Source organism: Misgurnus anguillicaudatus, chromosome 16, assembly GCF_027580225.2.
Source record: "Misgurnus anguillicaudatus chromosome 16, ASM2758022v2, whole genome shotgun sequence".
Taxonomy (NCBI): domain Eukaryota; kingdom Metazoa; phylum Chordata; class Actinopteri; order Cypriniformes; family Cobitidae; genus Misgurnus; species Misgurnus anguillicaudatus.
In genome coordinates, this window is record NC_073352.2 from 34,789,384 (window position 1) to 34,808,277 (window position 18,894).

The following is an 18,894-nucleotide window of genomic DNA, read 5'->3' on the forward strand; positions in this document are numbered from 1 at the left end:
AATTAATTCAAAGAGATGAATCATAAAAGTAATTACATCACGGATCAACAGTGAGGTCTCTTATTGTTTCATTTCTTTAATCATTTTGACAGTTTCATTAGGATTCTTTTGTTTATCCTGTGATTCATTTGGGATTGTCGTAGTCTAGTTGTTTGAGAGTCGGGCTTGTAACCTGAAGGCCGGTGCTTCGAGTCCTTGAGCAAGGCACCCTTACCACAATTACTCCCTGGCCGCTGCAGTATGTGTGGGTGTGTGTTTACTACACACTGGGATGGTTAAAGTCACAATGAAATTAAAAACTTTTTTTAAAATATTGTGGTATTTTTTGCTTATGTTACTGCGCCCGTCATACAATATAGTTCTCCTTTTTTTATCCGCAAAATAGTGTGTGTAAATAGGAAAAACATGAAAGTGTTTGGTGACTTCTAAATGTATCCCTGTTTGGATCCTAAGGAATGAATGGGGCTAGGCTAAATGCTAACACATTCACGACATGCTGTGCAACGATGACGTGCACGCATTGAAAAAGATAGGTATGAATTACTTTGTCTAAGTTGAGGTAAGAACATAGTAAAATATTGAAAAATGGTGGTGTTTCCCTTTAAAGAAATGAGGTCACATGCTGTACATTCTGCAGCGTTCATGTGTACTTTCATAACATTACATAAAGAAATAAATAAGCTTTGTGCCTTTCAAAATGTGTTTTCTTTGTGATGTGCTATCTGATAACTTCTTAAGAGCAACTTTCTCCAACTCAACTTTGACTTTGTACATTTATAAAGAGATTAACTCGACGAGAGATGCTATGCGCTGTGTTGCCAAGTCCTCTGCTTTTTTGCGGACTTGGGCTAGATTTTGGCTACTTTTAAACTGTTTCAGCGAGTTGATTTTTTCTGCCGTTTAAATATGAAAGCATTTCGACTGTGAATAGTCATTGAGATGCTTTTGGGCTAGTTTTGAATATCCATTGGGCTTGGTTTGATACACGAATCTGGCAACCCTGGCTGTGTGATTGCGCAGACATTTGGTACAGATTATACAGAATCTACATGTAAACCAACATTTTAATCAGCTTGCAATGTTTAGGGTGCATGTAAACTGTACTGTCGTAACCTGCATTTGGATTAAATTCAGTTGGATTGACAAAATTTTGTGCATATGAGATCCATACTTGGCAAACATGTCACATTTTCACTTTCATTGAGTTACACTGGTGCCCTGTATGTTTTTTTTTGTGGAGCCTGTAAAAAAATCTTCCATCTTGGCATAATTTTGACTTTTTGTTTATTTTATTTATGATAAAACATTGTATCTTCAGTCGTGACGCTATAGATTCAGTTGTGGTGCAGAAATCACTGTAAGATGCTCGTGGTGTAAAGCTGTGGTTTCTGTGCTCCAGTTTACTGCGTTTCGTCCCAACATACTATATCATTCTCTCTCTGATGTGTTTTTTTCTCGCTCAGCCTCAAAGATGAACACATCGATTTATTTCTATCCTTTGACAGAACAATCGCACTATTCCTTTGTGTCCGATCTCCCAAGTGATACCAGCGATTTCAGCTTCAGCACAATAGGAAAGCTTTTGTTTAGCCTTCACTCATTTTTTTTGCTGCTCTTTGGGCCATTTGGGAACACTGGACCCCGATACTCCATTCAGTGTCTGTGTTTGTTTGACTATACTGGGAGTTTGGTTGTATCCTGCTGCTATTCGCACTCAAACTTCTTTTCCTGGACAATATATATCCTCCTGTGAAGGAGAGATTTCAGACTGTAAATTGGGCCATGCTTTTATAAATTCACCCACACTGATTTCTTTTTGTGTGCACTGTATAATTACATGCAAATCTCTTATTTGCCTTATTCTGGAATAAAGTATTCGTAGAGGACTTTGTCAGGCGTACTGTTAGTTGATGTAAGAGACAGGACACCATTTATTACTTGAGCTGCATCATTTGAACAGGTTTAAAATGAATGGTGTACTGTACCCATTGATTGTTATAAAAGTCAGTCATTTCATTTGATGAAGGCTTGCCGTGGTCTGCTGTCAATCTTGTCTGACTGCCTCAGAGATTTTTGGTCCAAGGTAACATAAAGTACACTAGTGCACTACTTGACATATATTTTGGCACAATATGTGCATTCAGCTTTGTAGTCAAGTAAGCTCAAACTATAATCAGTGTATGTGCTGTCATAATGCAGTGTTGGGTTGTCTTGTTTTTAGTGAATTATTTAGTTAAAGGTGAAGTGTGTAATTTTTAGAAGGATCTCTTGACATAAATGCAAAATAATATACAAAACTATATTATCAGGGGTGAATAAAGACCTTTCATAATGATCCTTTATGTTTTTATTACCTTAAAATGAGATGTTTTTATCTACATACACAGAGGGTCCCCTTACATGGAAGTCGCCATTTTGTGCCGCCATGTTTCTACAGAAGCCCTTAACGGACAAACTTTTTTTCACTAAGTTGTCTCCGACGATGACATGTTTGTGCGGTGGCGGCTAACGTAGCTTTTGTATGCGTTTCAAAAGCGAGGGGTGAGCAGTGGACTGAGCCGTTGGTTGCAATTCACAACCTCACCACTAGATGTTGCAAAAATGTACACACTGCACCTTTTAAGTCATATAACTAAACCAGTGCCAAAAATTAAAATGAAAAATAAAAATTCACATTAACATATTTTTAGTGAGAAGTTTTTGAATGATGTTACCACCTCAAAGAGCTTTAATCTAGTTGGATGTACATTGTATTATTCACTTTAACTTTTCACAAAATGCCTTTCAGGAAAATTTTCTTCTATAAAAATTAGGGCTGTTAGTAGACTATAGTATTTAATCTAGATTAATCAAATGATTGCCATGAGTTAACTCACGATTATTCGCAAATTAACCACACATTTTATCTGTTGTAAAACACTTTTTTCAAGTATTCAATACTCCAATCAACATTGGTGTGTACAAATGTAGATGCATTAATGGCAAATTAATTAATTAGCCTGTTTACATTTTCAACAGAACCATCAACCATTGTTTTGTATATGAATTTTCCTTTCAGAAGACCATTTTCTTCCTCCATTTCTGTTTGCTGCTGCATCATTTGTGACCCGTGCTGGCAAAATCAGTCTTATATGAGCCACGCCCCCGGCACCACCCACCGTCCCAACCCTTCCACCTTAACTTTCAATATTTTCTTCAGTAAACCCTGCTTAAAGGTGCAGTGTGTAAATTTTAGCGGCATCTAGTGGTGAGGTTGCGAATTGCAACCAACGGCTCAGTCCACTGCTCATCCCTCACTTTTGAAATGCATAGAGAAGCTACGGTAGCCGCCACCGAAAAAACATGTCATTGACGGAGACATAGCAAAAAAGTTTGTCCGTTAAGAGCTTCTGTAGAAACATGACGGCACAAAATGGTGACTTCCACGTAAGGGGACCCTCTGTGTATGTAGATAAAAACGTCTCATTCTAAGGTAATAAACACATAACGGGTTATTATAAAAAGGTCTTTATACACCCCTAATAATATAGTTTTGTATATTATTTTGCATTTCTGTCAAGAGATCCTTTTAAAAATTACACACTGCACCTTTAATATTGTTGAACTACTTAAAATCTAAGTAGCTTCAGCACACTGATAACAGTTTAGTTTTACCTGGAAATGAACCTTAATGGTTTGTTAGCACCACCCTTCATGAACCTTTACAAATGGCTGTTTCTCTTCATTTGTGCTGAACTCTTTGTTAAAGATGTTTCTGTGCTTTAGTTTAATGGCTCATCCTAACCTGTCTCCTCTTCAATTAACCAGATAGTGTTAAAGGATCTCCAGAAAAAACTCCTCACAGTCATTCTGAATTTTTGTAACACAGCTGTGGCCGCTGTAAAGAATCACTTTGTGTTTGTAAATGTCAGAACAAGAGTCAAACCTCAACTGAAGCCAGTGGGTTCGAATCCTGTGCATGCACTGTAAAAAAAATGCTGCATGCAAGATTAATCAAATTAGTTATGTAACTATATTTAACATAACTTATAAACAAGTTGAATTTATTTTACTTAATTTGTTAAGTCAAGTAAGGGGGTGGGTGATTCTCACGAAACCTTTGAAACACCACGGCACTAATGATTTTAGCTTTAAAATGTGTAATATAGTAACATTAAAAAGCATCAGAATTAACACAATACTGTGTTCTACCTTGCACAATGTGTGATTTCAACATAAGAATTTATAATTGGAAATTTTATCTCATTTTCTGCTGAAATTCTCATTACCGCAATGTGTCCGGCTGTGTTTGAACATGCGTTATGTTGTAATTTAATCAAATTAACACAAAAATATTAAGAAAAAAAACAAATGGATGTTTTGCTAGACTACTTTAGATGACAGAAAAAATATTTACTGAATATTCATGTATAATAATAATGAAGAAAAATTAGGAAAGTGATGTGTGCATGCCTGATGTTCTCATCCTCCGCAACACTTTTTGAGAACAGTTTAAGCACACATACAGAATTTTAATAAAGTTTGATTTTGAGTGACCAAGCACATGGACCAGTTACTTCAAGATGGCTACCAGGTAAGATAATTTTTTTACAGTTTATTTGAAATATTGTCTTGTCAGAATGCTTACACGACATTTTGATTATCATTACCGCAACAGATCCTTATTAAATGTTAATTTAATTAATAGAAGTATAATACTTTGATTTTAAATGCATGTGCAGATTCTCCAAATTATGTTCTTTCAGGTTTGTCATGTCATTTTGAAAATATGTCAGTGTTGATGTTTTCTGACTGTTGCGGTAATGAGATTTTTTAGGACAAATTTTTTTAATTATGTTACAAAAAGTGTTAAATGATAAGTAAAAGTTTTTAAATTAATGTTCCCATTTACTCCAGACTTTGTTTTTCAATGTCTGGTGGGAAAAAAGTAAATTTAAGCAATTTTTACATTTTCATGCTTGACATTTTTAAAACCAAGTTTTCGTGAGAATCACCCGGGTATTTACACCTGTCTTGTTTGGTTCGATTGAATCAAACTCATGTTTGTTTCCCCCCCTTTGTGATGACCTTTTGGGCAGGTGTGAATACAGCATTTAAACTCAGGTGCCAACCAAACAACTGTACCGAGACCCATCTGAAAAGAAAACTTATGTTGATATGATTTTTTTTACAATGTATGAAAATTAGGGCCAGGCAGACAGATAATCTAGATTAATCTCATACAAAATAAAAGTAATTTTTTGCATAATATATGAGTTTGTGATGTGTGTAAATATTATGTATATTTAAACACACCCACACACACACCCACACACACACACACACACACACACACACACACACACACACACACACACACACACACACACACACACACACACACACACACACACACACACACACACACACACACACACACACACACACACACACACACACACACACACACACACACACACACACACACACATAAATACATTTAAGAAATGTTTTATTTAAATATCGTTTTTTATTTATATATAATTTAGAATATATAAAAATATAAATAAATATATATACACATGTAAATGTTTTTAAATACATGCATACATTTGTGTGTATTTATATATACATAATGATTACATGAAGCACGAACTCATATTATGCAAGGAAACTTTTGTTTTGTATGAGATTAATCTAGATTCATCTATGCCCAGCTATAATGAAAATTCACACTATTCAACTTCTTGCCTGTGCTCTCTCTCTCTCTCTCTCTCTCTCTCTCTCTTTTTTCGTCTTTCACTCTCAATTTTAGTGTGCTTTTTTAGCATTGACAAAATTGCCGAAGCATTTGCAGCTGCTGCGTACTGGTAGTACAAATAGAAAGATGATAGGAAGATGTATTTTGTACAAAATTAAATAAAGTGAAATGGTGAAGTATATAAGAACATTTATAAGAGAAGAGCAAAAATACAAATTCAAATATCAAAGTAAAGATGTAATATACATTATACAAGTAGCTACATATAAATCTCTCTCTTTCTCGTGTATATATTTTCCTCTATACCTCTGCATCTGTATCTTTATTATCTTTATTATTTTTTAACTTAACCTATGCATGACTAAGTGTAACTTGTTTGAAAATGGCAGGTGGCATCTTTCATTATTTTACCTTTCCATTTTTCAACCATTTCTGCCATTCTTTTTTCTGTTAGCTGTCTGCTCATCCTAAACTAAATCACATCAGCACGTTCACATGACGTCTGATTTGTGCGTCACGGCTGTGTTGGATTCGAACACGTCTGCCTCTGAGCAAATTCACACACATCTAAGTATTATTATTTTTTTTTCGCAGTGAAGTCAGAGACTGAGTTTTTTAATACATCTCCCAGCGGTCGCCTGATGTTGAGTTATTTTTTAGATTGTTGACTTCTTAAAGTTTTGTTTTGCTTTAAGCTTTGTGATATTGGGTCATGGGGGAAGCAATCTATTTTGATTGTTTTTATGGTACCAGTAAAGCATCCAGGGGGTAACGGTTAAGATACCTCACGAAGATGGAGGGAGAGAGAGAAAGAAAGAAAACACTTTATATTCTTCTATCATGTTACTTATTTATTCCTAACCCTGTTCCCTTCTGCTGAAATATTGTAACCCCTGTAGGGTAGGAGTGAAAACACAGTTTTACAGTCAGTGACTCATCCATCTCCATCACAGTGCCACGGTTTTCCTCCAGTATATTTCAAGTTCACAGTTGGAAACCAAGTATCCCAAAAATGTCACTAACAGGAATTGGCGTATGTGACACCCCTGCAGCACCCTGTGGGTTCCCAACCTCATCCCATCCATTAAAAAAGTCTATTAGGGAGTTTCTACACATTCACAGCTCCACTCCTGCAATGTCACTTCTTTATCATGTCATTGTCAAATTTTTGCTGGTTGGTGCAAAATTTCTGCCTCCAGCCTCTAGGGTAACCTACTGTAGGTTGTAACTTGAAATAGTTGGCCCAAAACTTGTTTAACACCAACTTGGCATCTTTATTAGATCAGCTAAACCAGTTAAAAAAAAGCTGTAGATCTACTTTGGACTAGGCTAAGCTGTGTCTTGCAATAATGACAGTGTTTAGGACAGAAAGCCTTTCAGAGACCGGAGGGAAGGTTTAGCTTCTACTTGACTGTTAAGTGTTGGTCAATTACAGGATTAGCATATTCCAAGTAAATTTATGCTTTGCTATTCCAGACCAGCATGGCTTAAATTACACCTGTCAATGCAGACCACACTGTAGTTCACCCGCGAGCCAGCAGCATTAAAATGGCTTCATTCGTTGGGACTCATCATTAGCCCACATTAACTTGTCATTTGCATATGTTTAGCCTGCTCATGAATATTTCAAATGCTGCAACTGAAACTATTAGCAGTGGTATATTTTATTTAAACATTAACAGATAAACACGGTTGATTTTCATGACCATGTCATGATGCTTAAGCTCAATTGGTAAAGCATTGCATTTGCAGTACAAAGTCATGGACCATTTATTTAGTATGCATGTTGCCTTGAAATTGAAACCATGACTCATGTACAATGAGGCACAATATTTTGTTTCAGTGATCTAAACAAATATCTATACAGAGCAGATATTCTTAAAGGAACAATTCACTCAAAAATGAAAAATCTGTCAATTTTTAACTCTCAAATCTGTACAATTTTCTTTGTACTGATGATCACAAAGGAAGATATTTTGAGGAATGTTTGTAACCAAAACGATTATGAGCCCCATTCACTTCCATAGTAGGAAAAAAATAACATGGAAGTGAATGGGGCTCATGAATGGTTTGGTTACAAACATCTAGGGATGCATCGATATCGGCCTATAATCAGTATCAGCAGATAAAAGCATTTCCTCCCACTATATTAGTTTGAATTGGGTCACAATTGCAACAGAATTGCAGGTTGTACGCTATGCACTTTTAGGATTTCATGATATAATACTGTAATTTGTATCATCGCATTAAATGACTCGCTAAATTTGCTTTTTATTTACCATTTTAATGCAGTGTGAAAATTTTTACTACCCATTGCTCTAGGGATGCACCGATATGGAAATTTTGGCCGATACCGATAACCAATAACTCTTTAAATTTGGGGGCCGATAACCGATATCTATAGGCCGATAAATATTCATATTATTTTCACAATGTCTTTGCGCTAGACTAGCATACTCCTCTTAAGCCCGCAACACGTGTCATCTTCGTGCTATGTCACAGAAAGCACCAATCAAAACTCCACATGGCCAGCAATGAGTAAGTGAAGTGGTTCAACAAACCAAAATAATCCATCATTTATCGGCTTTCATTTATCTGCCTAATTTTGCTTTAAGACCGATAACTGATAATATTAAAAATAAGCAGTTATAGGCCGATAACGATATGTCGGCCGATATATCGTGCATCCCTACATTGCTCATTTACGACCTGCAAATTTAGATTTCTCTTTCTGCCTTTACAGAGATATGTGTACTTTTTATGATGGCACGCTCCAGTCCTACACTGAAAAAATTATTCAATTCAGTTTACTCATTTTTTTAAGGGAAGTGTTCGCAATCAATTTATTTAAGCTACATTTAAACAAAAAAATTAGTAAAACAAAAAACTTTGTTTAAATGTAACTTAAATAAATTGATTGCCACCACTTACCTTAAAAAATTTAGTTAATTGAATGGATTTTTTTCTGTGTAACATGCAGTGGGACGCGTCTTCACATTCCCATCAAACAGCATATACAACATAACTATCGCGGACATTACGTCTTCATGCCGAAAGTTTATTATTTGCATGCGTTTTAAAGTTGTTGCACGCACACAGACACATCCTTTCATTAAGCATGAGTACAGAGCAAAGATCTCTCTCACGTCTTAAAGCAACAGTAACATAATTAATTTGTCAATAATATTAAAATGAAAGAAAATCACTCTCTAATCATGATTAAAGAACTGTTGTACTTTATAAGAATGTGTCTATATTTACTTCATACACTGAAGACTGTGCAGTGTTTTATATTTAGTACTTTTAACAGACATAAGCATTTTTAAAGGCATATGAAATTGCTCTTTGTAGAAGGAATATTTGTTGTGCTTAGTTATTTGATTATCGAATAAAACAATAATATACCTGATAATAGAATAACTAAGGAAAAATTGACGACGGGCCATTGAATTATAAGAAAATAATGCACACCCAAGGTGCAATGCAGCACGACGCGAAGCGGAGTGCCGTTACACTGCGGGTGTGCATTATTTTCAAATAATTCAAAGGACCAGAGTGAATTATTCCTTATATACCACGGTTACCACAAACATTGCTCTGGTGCCTATTTTTAAGACATTTGACAAGTTAGGTGTGCAGTTATCAGAAATTAATGCATACCCACGGAACATTTCTCAGCCAATCAGAATACAGCATTCAACAGAACCGTGGTATAATATAATATAATACCTAATAATATAACAATACTACTTTATCTTGAAGATTTAACAGTTACCGTCATCAAAGAGTTTACATATTAGCTTGAAGAATCAGTATCGGGCAATGGTATCAGACCATCATGATGGCAAGAAATCGGGACTTTGGTATCGGCTGCAAAAATCCTGATCGGAGCATCCCTAGTAATTTGAAACAGGTAGTTAAAAGACTATCAGTATATATCAGTATCAGTAGATCAGTCATAAGTAATCGAATATCGGTATTGGCACAAATAGTTGTATCAGTGCATACCTAATATCTATATCTATGTAATGTCTATCAATATGTATAATTTTTCGCAAACCATACACTGAAAAAAAGAATTGTTGGATTTACGTAATTCAGTTTTAGACACTGGTTCCACATGATTGAAATAAGTTTTCTTAAAACAAGCTTAACATGTTACCTCTGCATTATGTATTTAATAAGCAGTAGTATAAGTTCAGACTTACTCGTATTACTTTTAGTTCTCTACCTAGAACCCTGTAGAGATTGATGTCGTCAATTAATTACATCTCGATGTGGTGCATGCTCAGTAAGTTTCTAGTGCTGGTCAGGTAACTGTTGTTAGCGTGTGAAAGGCAACTCTTTGTTGTGTACAGATCCTCCGAGTACACGTTGGGGGAATCGAGTATCCCCTAACACACTGAGAGACTCTTTGATGTGAAACAGAGCTGATCGTACCCGTGTCCCTAAAGACAGAGAGACATTTCTCTACGGCTTAGCATTAAAACTGCAGTGATCTGCTCCGGTGGAGAGAAGAGCAATTCAACATCTCTCCAGCATTTTCACTCTCTTACGCACACACACACACACATACATTCCTCATACTGTATCTAAACACAGATTTTTCACACATGAAACTCAATCTGGTAAGCCGCATTGCAAATGGTGCCACACAAATAGTCTGCCACACGTACTGTATAGCACACGTTATCTCTCATCTTTGAGACTTGTCTGTTTGTTTGTCAGTGCATTCTGGAATCACTTTTCCTGTAAAGGATAACTGCAGTCCTTTTTGGATTTGGCCAAAGCAAGATATAAAAACACTGAAAAAATGATGTTACCTACGTTTCTTTTAACATTTATTCAGCAAATGCTTTTATACAAGTTGACTTGTTCATATGATGTTTTTAAATGCAGAATCAGTCCATGTATTAACAGGCTGCATTAGTATATATTGTCAGTTGTTGTTTTCACAGTTTGTACTGCTATTTTACTTGTAGTACTTAGTAATACCATATATCCTATTTATTTCATATGCATCTTTTTATTTAGCTGTACGTCTCTTTATTTACTCTAAATCTGCCTTGATACAATGCAAAAACCACTATAGAAATTAAAGTTTGTTATAAATAAGGGCGTGGCATGGCAACTTGAGTGACGTCAAGCTAGGCGGGCGTAGGTTTAGCAACCAGTCACGTCATGCCTCTTTACCCATTTTCGGTGATGCAATGCCAAGATGGCGATGGCAACCCCGTCAACTGTTCGCTTAAAAAAAATTCTTCACAAACCTATGGGTGGGTGATTCTCACGAAAACTTGGTTTTAAAAATGTCAAGCATGAAAATGTAAAAATTGCTTAAACTTACTTTTTTTCCCACCAGACATTGAAAAACAAAGTCTGGAGTAAATAAGAACATTAATTTAAAAACTTTTACTCATCATTTAACACTTTTTGTAAAATAATTAAAAAAATTTGTCCTAAAAAATCTCATTACCGCAACAGTCAGAAAACATCAACACTGACATATTTTCAAAATGACATGACAAACCTGAAAGAACATAATTTGGAGATTCTGCACATGCATTTAAAATCAAAGTATTATGCTTCTATTAATTAAATTAACATTTAATAAGCATCTGTTACGGTAATGATAATCAAAATGTCGTGTAAGCATTCTGACAAGACAATATTTCAAATTAACTGTAAAAAATGATCTTACCTGGTAGCCATCTTGAAGTAACTGGTCCATGTGCTAGGTCACTCAAAATCAAACTTTATTAAAATTCTGTATGTGTGCTTAAACTGTTCTCAAAAAGTGTTGCGGAGGATGAGAACATCAGGCATGGACAAATCATTTTCATAATTTTTCTTCATTATTAATATACATGAATATTCAGTAAATATTTTTTCTGTCATGTAAAGTAGTCTAGCAAAACATCCTTTTATTTTTTTTCTAAATATTTTTGTTTTAATTTGTTTAAATTACAACATAACACATGTTCAAACACAGCCGGACACATTGCGGTAATGAGAATTTCAGCAGAAAATGAGAAAAAATGTACAATTATAAATTCTTATGTTGAAATCACACATTGTGCAAGGTAGAACACAGTATTGTGTTAATTCTGATGCTTTTTAATATTACTATATTACACATTTTATAGCTAAAATCATTAGTGCCGTGGTGTTTCAATAGTTTCGTGAGAATCACCCGGGTAATGCCACGGACACTACGTCCATATTTTTACAGTCTATGGTCACGCCACAATTTTTTTTTGCTAAGGTTTGCATATGGTGGTGTGTTCTCAATGACAGCTTTCCTATAATATATCCTATGATAGTCCAAAAAGAGGAAATACCCCAATATATCGCCTCACTTTACAGTACCATAATGCATTGCAACATATCGCATTGCAACCCCTATAACGTGATACGTATTGTGAGATTCTTGCTGATTCACAGCCCTATTGAATTGAGTTATGTGTTAAATAGGCAGCAGTTTAACGTTACTATTTTATGTGCTGTACCTGTATTTTGTCCGAGCGCTATTTCACTGGAAGTCCTCATGTGATACTGTGTAAGTGACATGCACTTTGTGTGTTGCAGGAATCTGAAGGGACGTTGCCCAACCTCCTGGTCTTATGTGGAGATCATGGCATGTCTGAAACCGGCAGCCATGGCGGATCATCAGAACCAGAAATCAACACGCCCCTCGTGCTCATTAGCCCCGCATTTCGGAGGAAAGGTGAGCTGAATGTGGGGCAGCTATTTCTCTGGTGGGCTTGGGTGGACTTATTTGACTCTATTGGACTTTTGTGGTGGCAATAAATTATATTATTTCAAAGTGTTGTGAAGAAAAGGTTAACTACATTCAGTTACTGGTCTAAATGAAAAGGTTATACAGCTTTGTATGAAGTTCAAGAGAATAAAGTTGGGAGTTATTTTATTGATTTTCTTTTTCTGTTTGAACTAAAGCTATTTTAAGCTCAGCTCCTATATTTGATGTCTTATTCTTCAGGTCAATAGTGTATATTGGCCAGACTTTGCAAAATTTGCGTGCACAAAATTCCTTTCACGGTTTCATAAGCCGTATTCAGTATTTGCAGTACGACTGATATCCCAGCTAAAGGAATATCGTGGCTCGAACAGCATTTTGGCTCCTGCAGAAGAGCTTTGCACACAATAACATTTTTTGTGAATCACTACCCAGGCGGTGTGCTGATGTTTCTGAGCTTTCTCATCCTTACCCAGCTTTAAAACAGATTGGCAGAGTCATGTTTCTTATTTCACCCGGGGTTTACTGTTACCGTAGAGCCGATACACGGTTAAATGAGGTTATTTACCTTCTGCTGCAGGAATTTAGCTAGCTAGTGTTCACAGTCTCCGATAACTTGCTTTCCAAATTCAAAGGTCTGAAATGAGGACGTCTCAGTAGCGATTATGCATTTGGAAAGCTCACAGTACCGAAATCAAAAAGAGCCGCACAGCAAAACTTTACAGACTTTCAAATCAATCTTAATGACTTTTTAAGATATTCTTAGAATATGCAAGCTAGACAAACATCTGTGTGGAAGATAGTTGAACCACTGAACCACATGCATGTGTGTGTGTATATAGTATATTTAGTTTATGTATGTTGTTTAGAAATACTGAGCCCATGGTTATTTTGTCTTCAGTGTAGTGTGCTTTCCGAATGACCTATATTTGCTTAGTTACAGCTAGATTAGCATATCTGGAAGTAAATAGCAGTGCCTGCAAGGCACCAAAAGAATATTGTTAAAAATTAGAATTTTTAAGATTAAGTTTAAAAGATTATTCCACTTTCATAAACAAATCAGATAATTTACTCACCCCCATGTCATCCAATATGTTTACGACTTTCTTTGTTCAGTCGAGAAGAAATTCAGTTTTTGAGGAAATCATTCCAGGATATTTCTCCATATACGTTTCAAAAAGTTTAGCTTTTGCGTCTTTCTTTGTTTGTGTAAAAAGAGAGATGTTTATGGTCAGGGTCTAAGACAGAGACATCGGTTGGGGATTGTTCTAGCAAACCCATTGTTGTAGCAAAATAATCATCATTTTTATAAAAAAGTACTTCACAGCTTCTCATCTTGCGCTAGCCGTGTGAAGCACCAGCGTGACCTTACGTATTACATAATCACTTCAAAAGGTCACGTTTTACATATGTGAAACGCGCACTTTGCAGACCATTTTAAACAATAAACTTACACAAAGACATTAATTAGTATCATTCCACATACAGCAACGTCTGAACGCTTCTCTTTCTCCACAATTGTAAACACTGGGGCGGTAGTTTCGAATCTGTCATGCGTGACCTTTTGACGTGATTACGTAATACGTAAGGTCCTGCTGGTGCGCCACACGGCTAGTGCAAGACAAGAAGTTGTGGTTTAAAAGTACTTTTTTGTGTGAAAATGACAATCGTTTTGCTAAATAACCCATATTTCTCGGTTGGGATCATTTAGAGCACTTTGAAGCTGCGTTGAAACTGCAATTTTAAACTGCATTGAAACTCTAAACTGTTGAGGTCCACTAAAGTCCACCATATGGAGAAAAATCTTGGAAATCCTCAAAAATCCTTAAAAAAATTTATTTATATTTGACTAAACAAAGAAAGACAAACATCTTCGATTAAATGGAGGTGAGTAAAGTATAATTTTTTTTTGTAAAAGTGGAGTAATCCTTTAAGGCTCGATGGTCTCCACATCATTGACTAATGTATTAGAAATCTTTAGAGCTGTACGTTTTTATCTAGTTTACATGAAATATATTACAGCGTTGTTCTCTATGCATTAAATGGCAAATTTCTAAATGTCTGAATGCATTATAGGATTTCTGCTGGACGATTTGATGCCCCAAAAATTTTAAATTACTCGCTGATTCATATTTGTCTTACGGTTTTAATTAATTTCATCCTCGCTGTTTCATAATGGATTCATTTGTGTGGAGTCCAGATTGTAATTGATTGTGACACACCCACAAACCTAACCCTTACAGAAAACTTTCTGCATTTTTAATTATTTTAATAAACATAATTTAGTATGGTTAATAATCAGTTTATTTAATTATCATTTACTATCATTGTTGGAATGTTGAGACTACGGATGGGTGATTCTCACGAAAACTTGGTTTTAAAAATGTCAAGCATGAAAATGTAAAAATTGCTTAAATTTACTTTTTTTCCCACCAGACATTGAAAAACAAAGTCTGGAGTAAATGGGAACATTAATTTAAAAACTTTTACTTATCATTTAACACTTTTTGTAACATAATTTAAAAAATTAGTCCTAAAAAATCTCATTACCGCAACAGTCAGAAAACATCAACACTGACATATTTTCAAAATGACATGACAAACCTGAAAGAACATAATTTGGAGATTCTGCACATCCATTTAAAATCAAAGTATTATGCTTCTATTAATTAAATTAACATTTAATAAGCATCTGTTGCGGTAATGATAATCAAAATGTCGTGTAAGCATTCTGACAAGACAATATTTCAAATTAACTGTAAAAAAATGATCTTACCTTGTAGCCATCTTGAAGTAAGTGGTCCATGTGCTTGGTCACTCAAAATCAAACTTTATTAAAATTCTGTATGTGTGCTTAAACTGTTCTCAAAAAGTGTTGCGGAGGATGAGAACATCAGGCATGGACACATCATTTTCCTAATTTTTCTTCATTATAATTATACATGAATATTCAGTAAATATTTTTTCTGTCATCTAAAGTAGTCTAGCAAAACATCCATTTATTTTTTTCTTAATATTTTTGTGTTAATTTGATTATATTACAACATAACGCATGTTCAAACACAGCCGGACACATTGCGGTAATGAGAATTTCAGCAGAAAATGAGATAAAATGTACAATTATAAATTCTTATGTTGAAATCACACATTGTGCAAGCTAGAACACAGTATTGTGTTAATTCTGATGCTTTTTAATGTTACTATATTACACATTTTAAAGCTAAAATCATTAGTGCCGTGGTGTTTCAATGGTTTCGTGAGAATCACCCGGATGTTCATTTCATTTATTTTTTCTGGCCGGCAGCCGAAGCTTGTTAACTGATAAGATTTTAATCTAAAATTGTCATTGAGTAAAAATACAATTGATGGTTGTCTTTGACCCAGTAAAAACAATACAAAGATTTTATTTTATCTGAATGTGCAAACAACAGAAACAGACCAACAACATTATCATCATACATTATCACATTTTCCCACAACATTACAAGAGCACACGATCAGTCCAGAGGATTCATATCCAAAGAAACCAGATTGTCTCTTAATCATCTACCACAGTGGCCATTTCTAAAGCAGGACATGTTTCAAAAAGTTTTGCGTTTGCAAAAAGAGATATATTTATGGTCAGGGTCTAAGACAGAGGCGATCAGCGAGGTCTGGCAGCAGGACGGAGATGGGCCGCATCATCTTGCACATAACACTGTGTCTCCGTGCAGTTACCAAACCATTCTCAAGCACGGACACATATGCAGTACAAATAATTTCTTATACAAATGATTACTTTACTAGACTGTCAGGGCAGCACTGATTCACGTCATTTACAGGCCATTCACAAATTAAGGATACAAAAGTGACAAATATGACACACACCGTGCTTTAACAAATATTTGTGTCTTTTAACTGCAACTATTATTGAGTCATAAATTCTTACATTCGTTTACCAGTTAATTTGTCAATATAAACATCCCTAGTTTAGACCCCATGTATAAAATCGTACACGCACGCACACACACAAACACACAAAGCCTGTATTTTCACACTAAGCTTGTGATGCATTACACACAGCATGCACGTAACACACATTATACTCGCACCCTAGTGTGAGACGTTCTTATTATCTACTTGCACCGATCCATGTCCTCTCTCTCTTTCTCTCTTGCTCTTTCTCACTCTCTTCTAAATGAAAGTGTGGAGTGACGGAGCATCTGTCTACTTCAGACTGTCAGGATGAATGTGATAATTGTTTCTTTTCCTGCCTGATCTATTTTGGTGACATCTTATTCATTCACACACACATTTGCAGCAGTGCTTCTTATAAAAAGATCAGCTTATTTTCAGATCTGCTACACATGTAGCTGTTATCGTCTGTGTGACATCTACACTATCTGTCTGTCACAGTTTTCACTCAGGTCCTGCCCTGCACACACACAGTCCTGTAGTCTAATTAAACACTAATGAATCTCATTGTGATGTTGAAACCTTTCCACTGAATGCAGTGCAGTGTTGTTTTCCATCAGCAATCGCTGTTTTATTCAAGAGAAAGATTTGACCCTCCAACAAGTGCATCTCATTTGCATCAAAATCAGTTGTAGCTCTTTATGATTCATGCCGTGCTTCTTGTTGTTGTAGCCGAATTTGAGGAGCCGGGTGTTCTGGAGCAGGTGGATCTGACGCCCACCCTGGCTTTGGGTCTGGGATTGCCCATCTCTCAGAACAGTGTGGGCCGTTTGATTCCAGCCGTGTTTGAGGAGCTGTCACTCAGAGAGCAGCTACGCTTCCTCCAGCTCAATGGACACCAGCTCAGCCGTCTCCTGCAGGACAGCAATCCTACCTTTCACAAGGGTGAGTTTAATTCGATTGCAATAAACATTCAGTGATATGCACATTGCAATGTGTCTTAAGCCGATTATGCTTAATAAACTGATAACGTGTGCCGTGTGGGGTCATGTAAACAAGTTAAATAGTTTTACTTTTATTGGAAAAGCCTATAAACGGTGTAAGCAAAAACGGATCTGTGCAGGTTGGTGTTTTGCTTCTTACTTTGATTTTGCCTTGCATGTTAACACCTTAAGTGACTTTCTCGCTCTTTTGCTTATGTGCGCACGTCTCCTTGTGTGAAAGATAACATCACATGTGGAAGTAAGCGCAAGTAACGCATAAAAGTCTGTGTTTGATTGAGAAACTGCGAAACAAGGCACATGTTACATTTACTGGTTCTGCAGACATGAGAAGAGATGCAACTTTTTAAATGACTATACCTGTATGTACTAATAGGCGGTGATGTCACTGCCTGCAAGAAACCTGATAAAGTTTCAAATCCCAGCTACGCTGTTTTCTGCATAGCGGTTTATTGATTTACATTTTAACGGGTTTATATAAGCAGATTTTTGATAGTTATCCCCTTATTATGTGCATGTAAACGCGCTCATTTATAATGTTAATATATTGTGCTGCATGTATATCTGCATGTATTCAAAACACCAAGAGCATTATTAGCTACTGACTATTAATCTGAAATAGGCCACATACAAAAAAGCAACAGAGGGACAAAAGTTTGCTACTGTGCACACATTTAAAGTCTTGCAGTCACAATTAGGTAGCGTGCACACCAAAGCGTTTACGCCGGTGGCTGGCGTATATTTTCAATGATTTCCAATGGAAGCGCTGCGTTTTTCAAAAAAGCCAGCGGCTGGGTTTTTTCACGCTGAAAACCGGCACTCAGTCTTTTGTCTGTGCTCAGCGCTGAACGCCGAGAGTTATAAAATATTTAACTTTGAGTGAAAAGCTCAGCTCATCAATGTCAGTTCTCACAAGGCCGTCCAATCACAGTGGAGGAGGGACGGGACAAACATCACAACAACTAACCGGCACATCGTTCAACAACTGAAAAACAAAGCAGAAGTATCACAGCAACCAAAGCGCTCAGCTGAAGAAAGAAAAAATGCTGGCAGTCGGCATCCACCTGGCGTTTTTTAAGCCAAGTTTAAAAACTTTGGTGTGCACACCCCCTTAGGGTTGCAAATTTCTTGAAATTTTCATGGCTGGAAACTTTCCATGGGAATCAATGGGAATACATGGAAATAAACTGGGAATTTGAAAAAATTGCAGTTTCCTGTAAAAGGGAATTAAATGTAGTTAAAAACAAGAAGATTTAATGCAGTTTCAAGTACAGTGAGGAAAATAAGTATTGGCCATGTTAGTAGTTGGATTCTTACTGATTGTATGGGGTGGACAGGTGTCTTTATGCAGCTTACGACCTCAAACAGGTGCATCTAATTTAGGATAATAAATGGAGTGAAGGTGGACATTTTAAAGGCACACTAACAGGTCTTTAAGGGTCAGAGTTGTAGCTGATAGACAGGTGTTCAAATACTTATTGCAGCTATATCATACAAATAAA

At 36.0% G+C, this 18,894-nt stretch overlaps 1 protein-coding gene across 1 annotated transcript in view; it reads left to right on the plus strand.

The window, feature by feature from the left end:
* Window positions 1–18,894, plus strand: part of pigg (phosphatidylinositol glycan anchor biosynthesis class G (EMM blood group)) — a 106,397-nt gene that overhangs the window by 17,227 nt on the left and 70,276 nt on the right. The window contains exons 5-6 of the mRNA XM_055178674.2: window positions 12,329–12,467; window positions 17,124–17,336. Of these exons, the coding sequence (XP_055034649.2) occupies window positions 12,329–12,467; window positions 17,124–17,336 (352 nt within the window). The remainder of the gene's footprint in view (window positions 1–12,328; window positions 12,468–17,123; window positions 17,337–18,894) is intronic.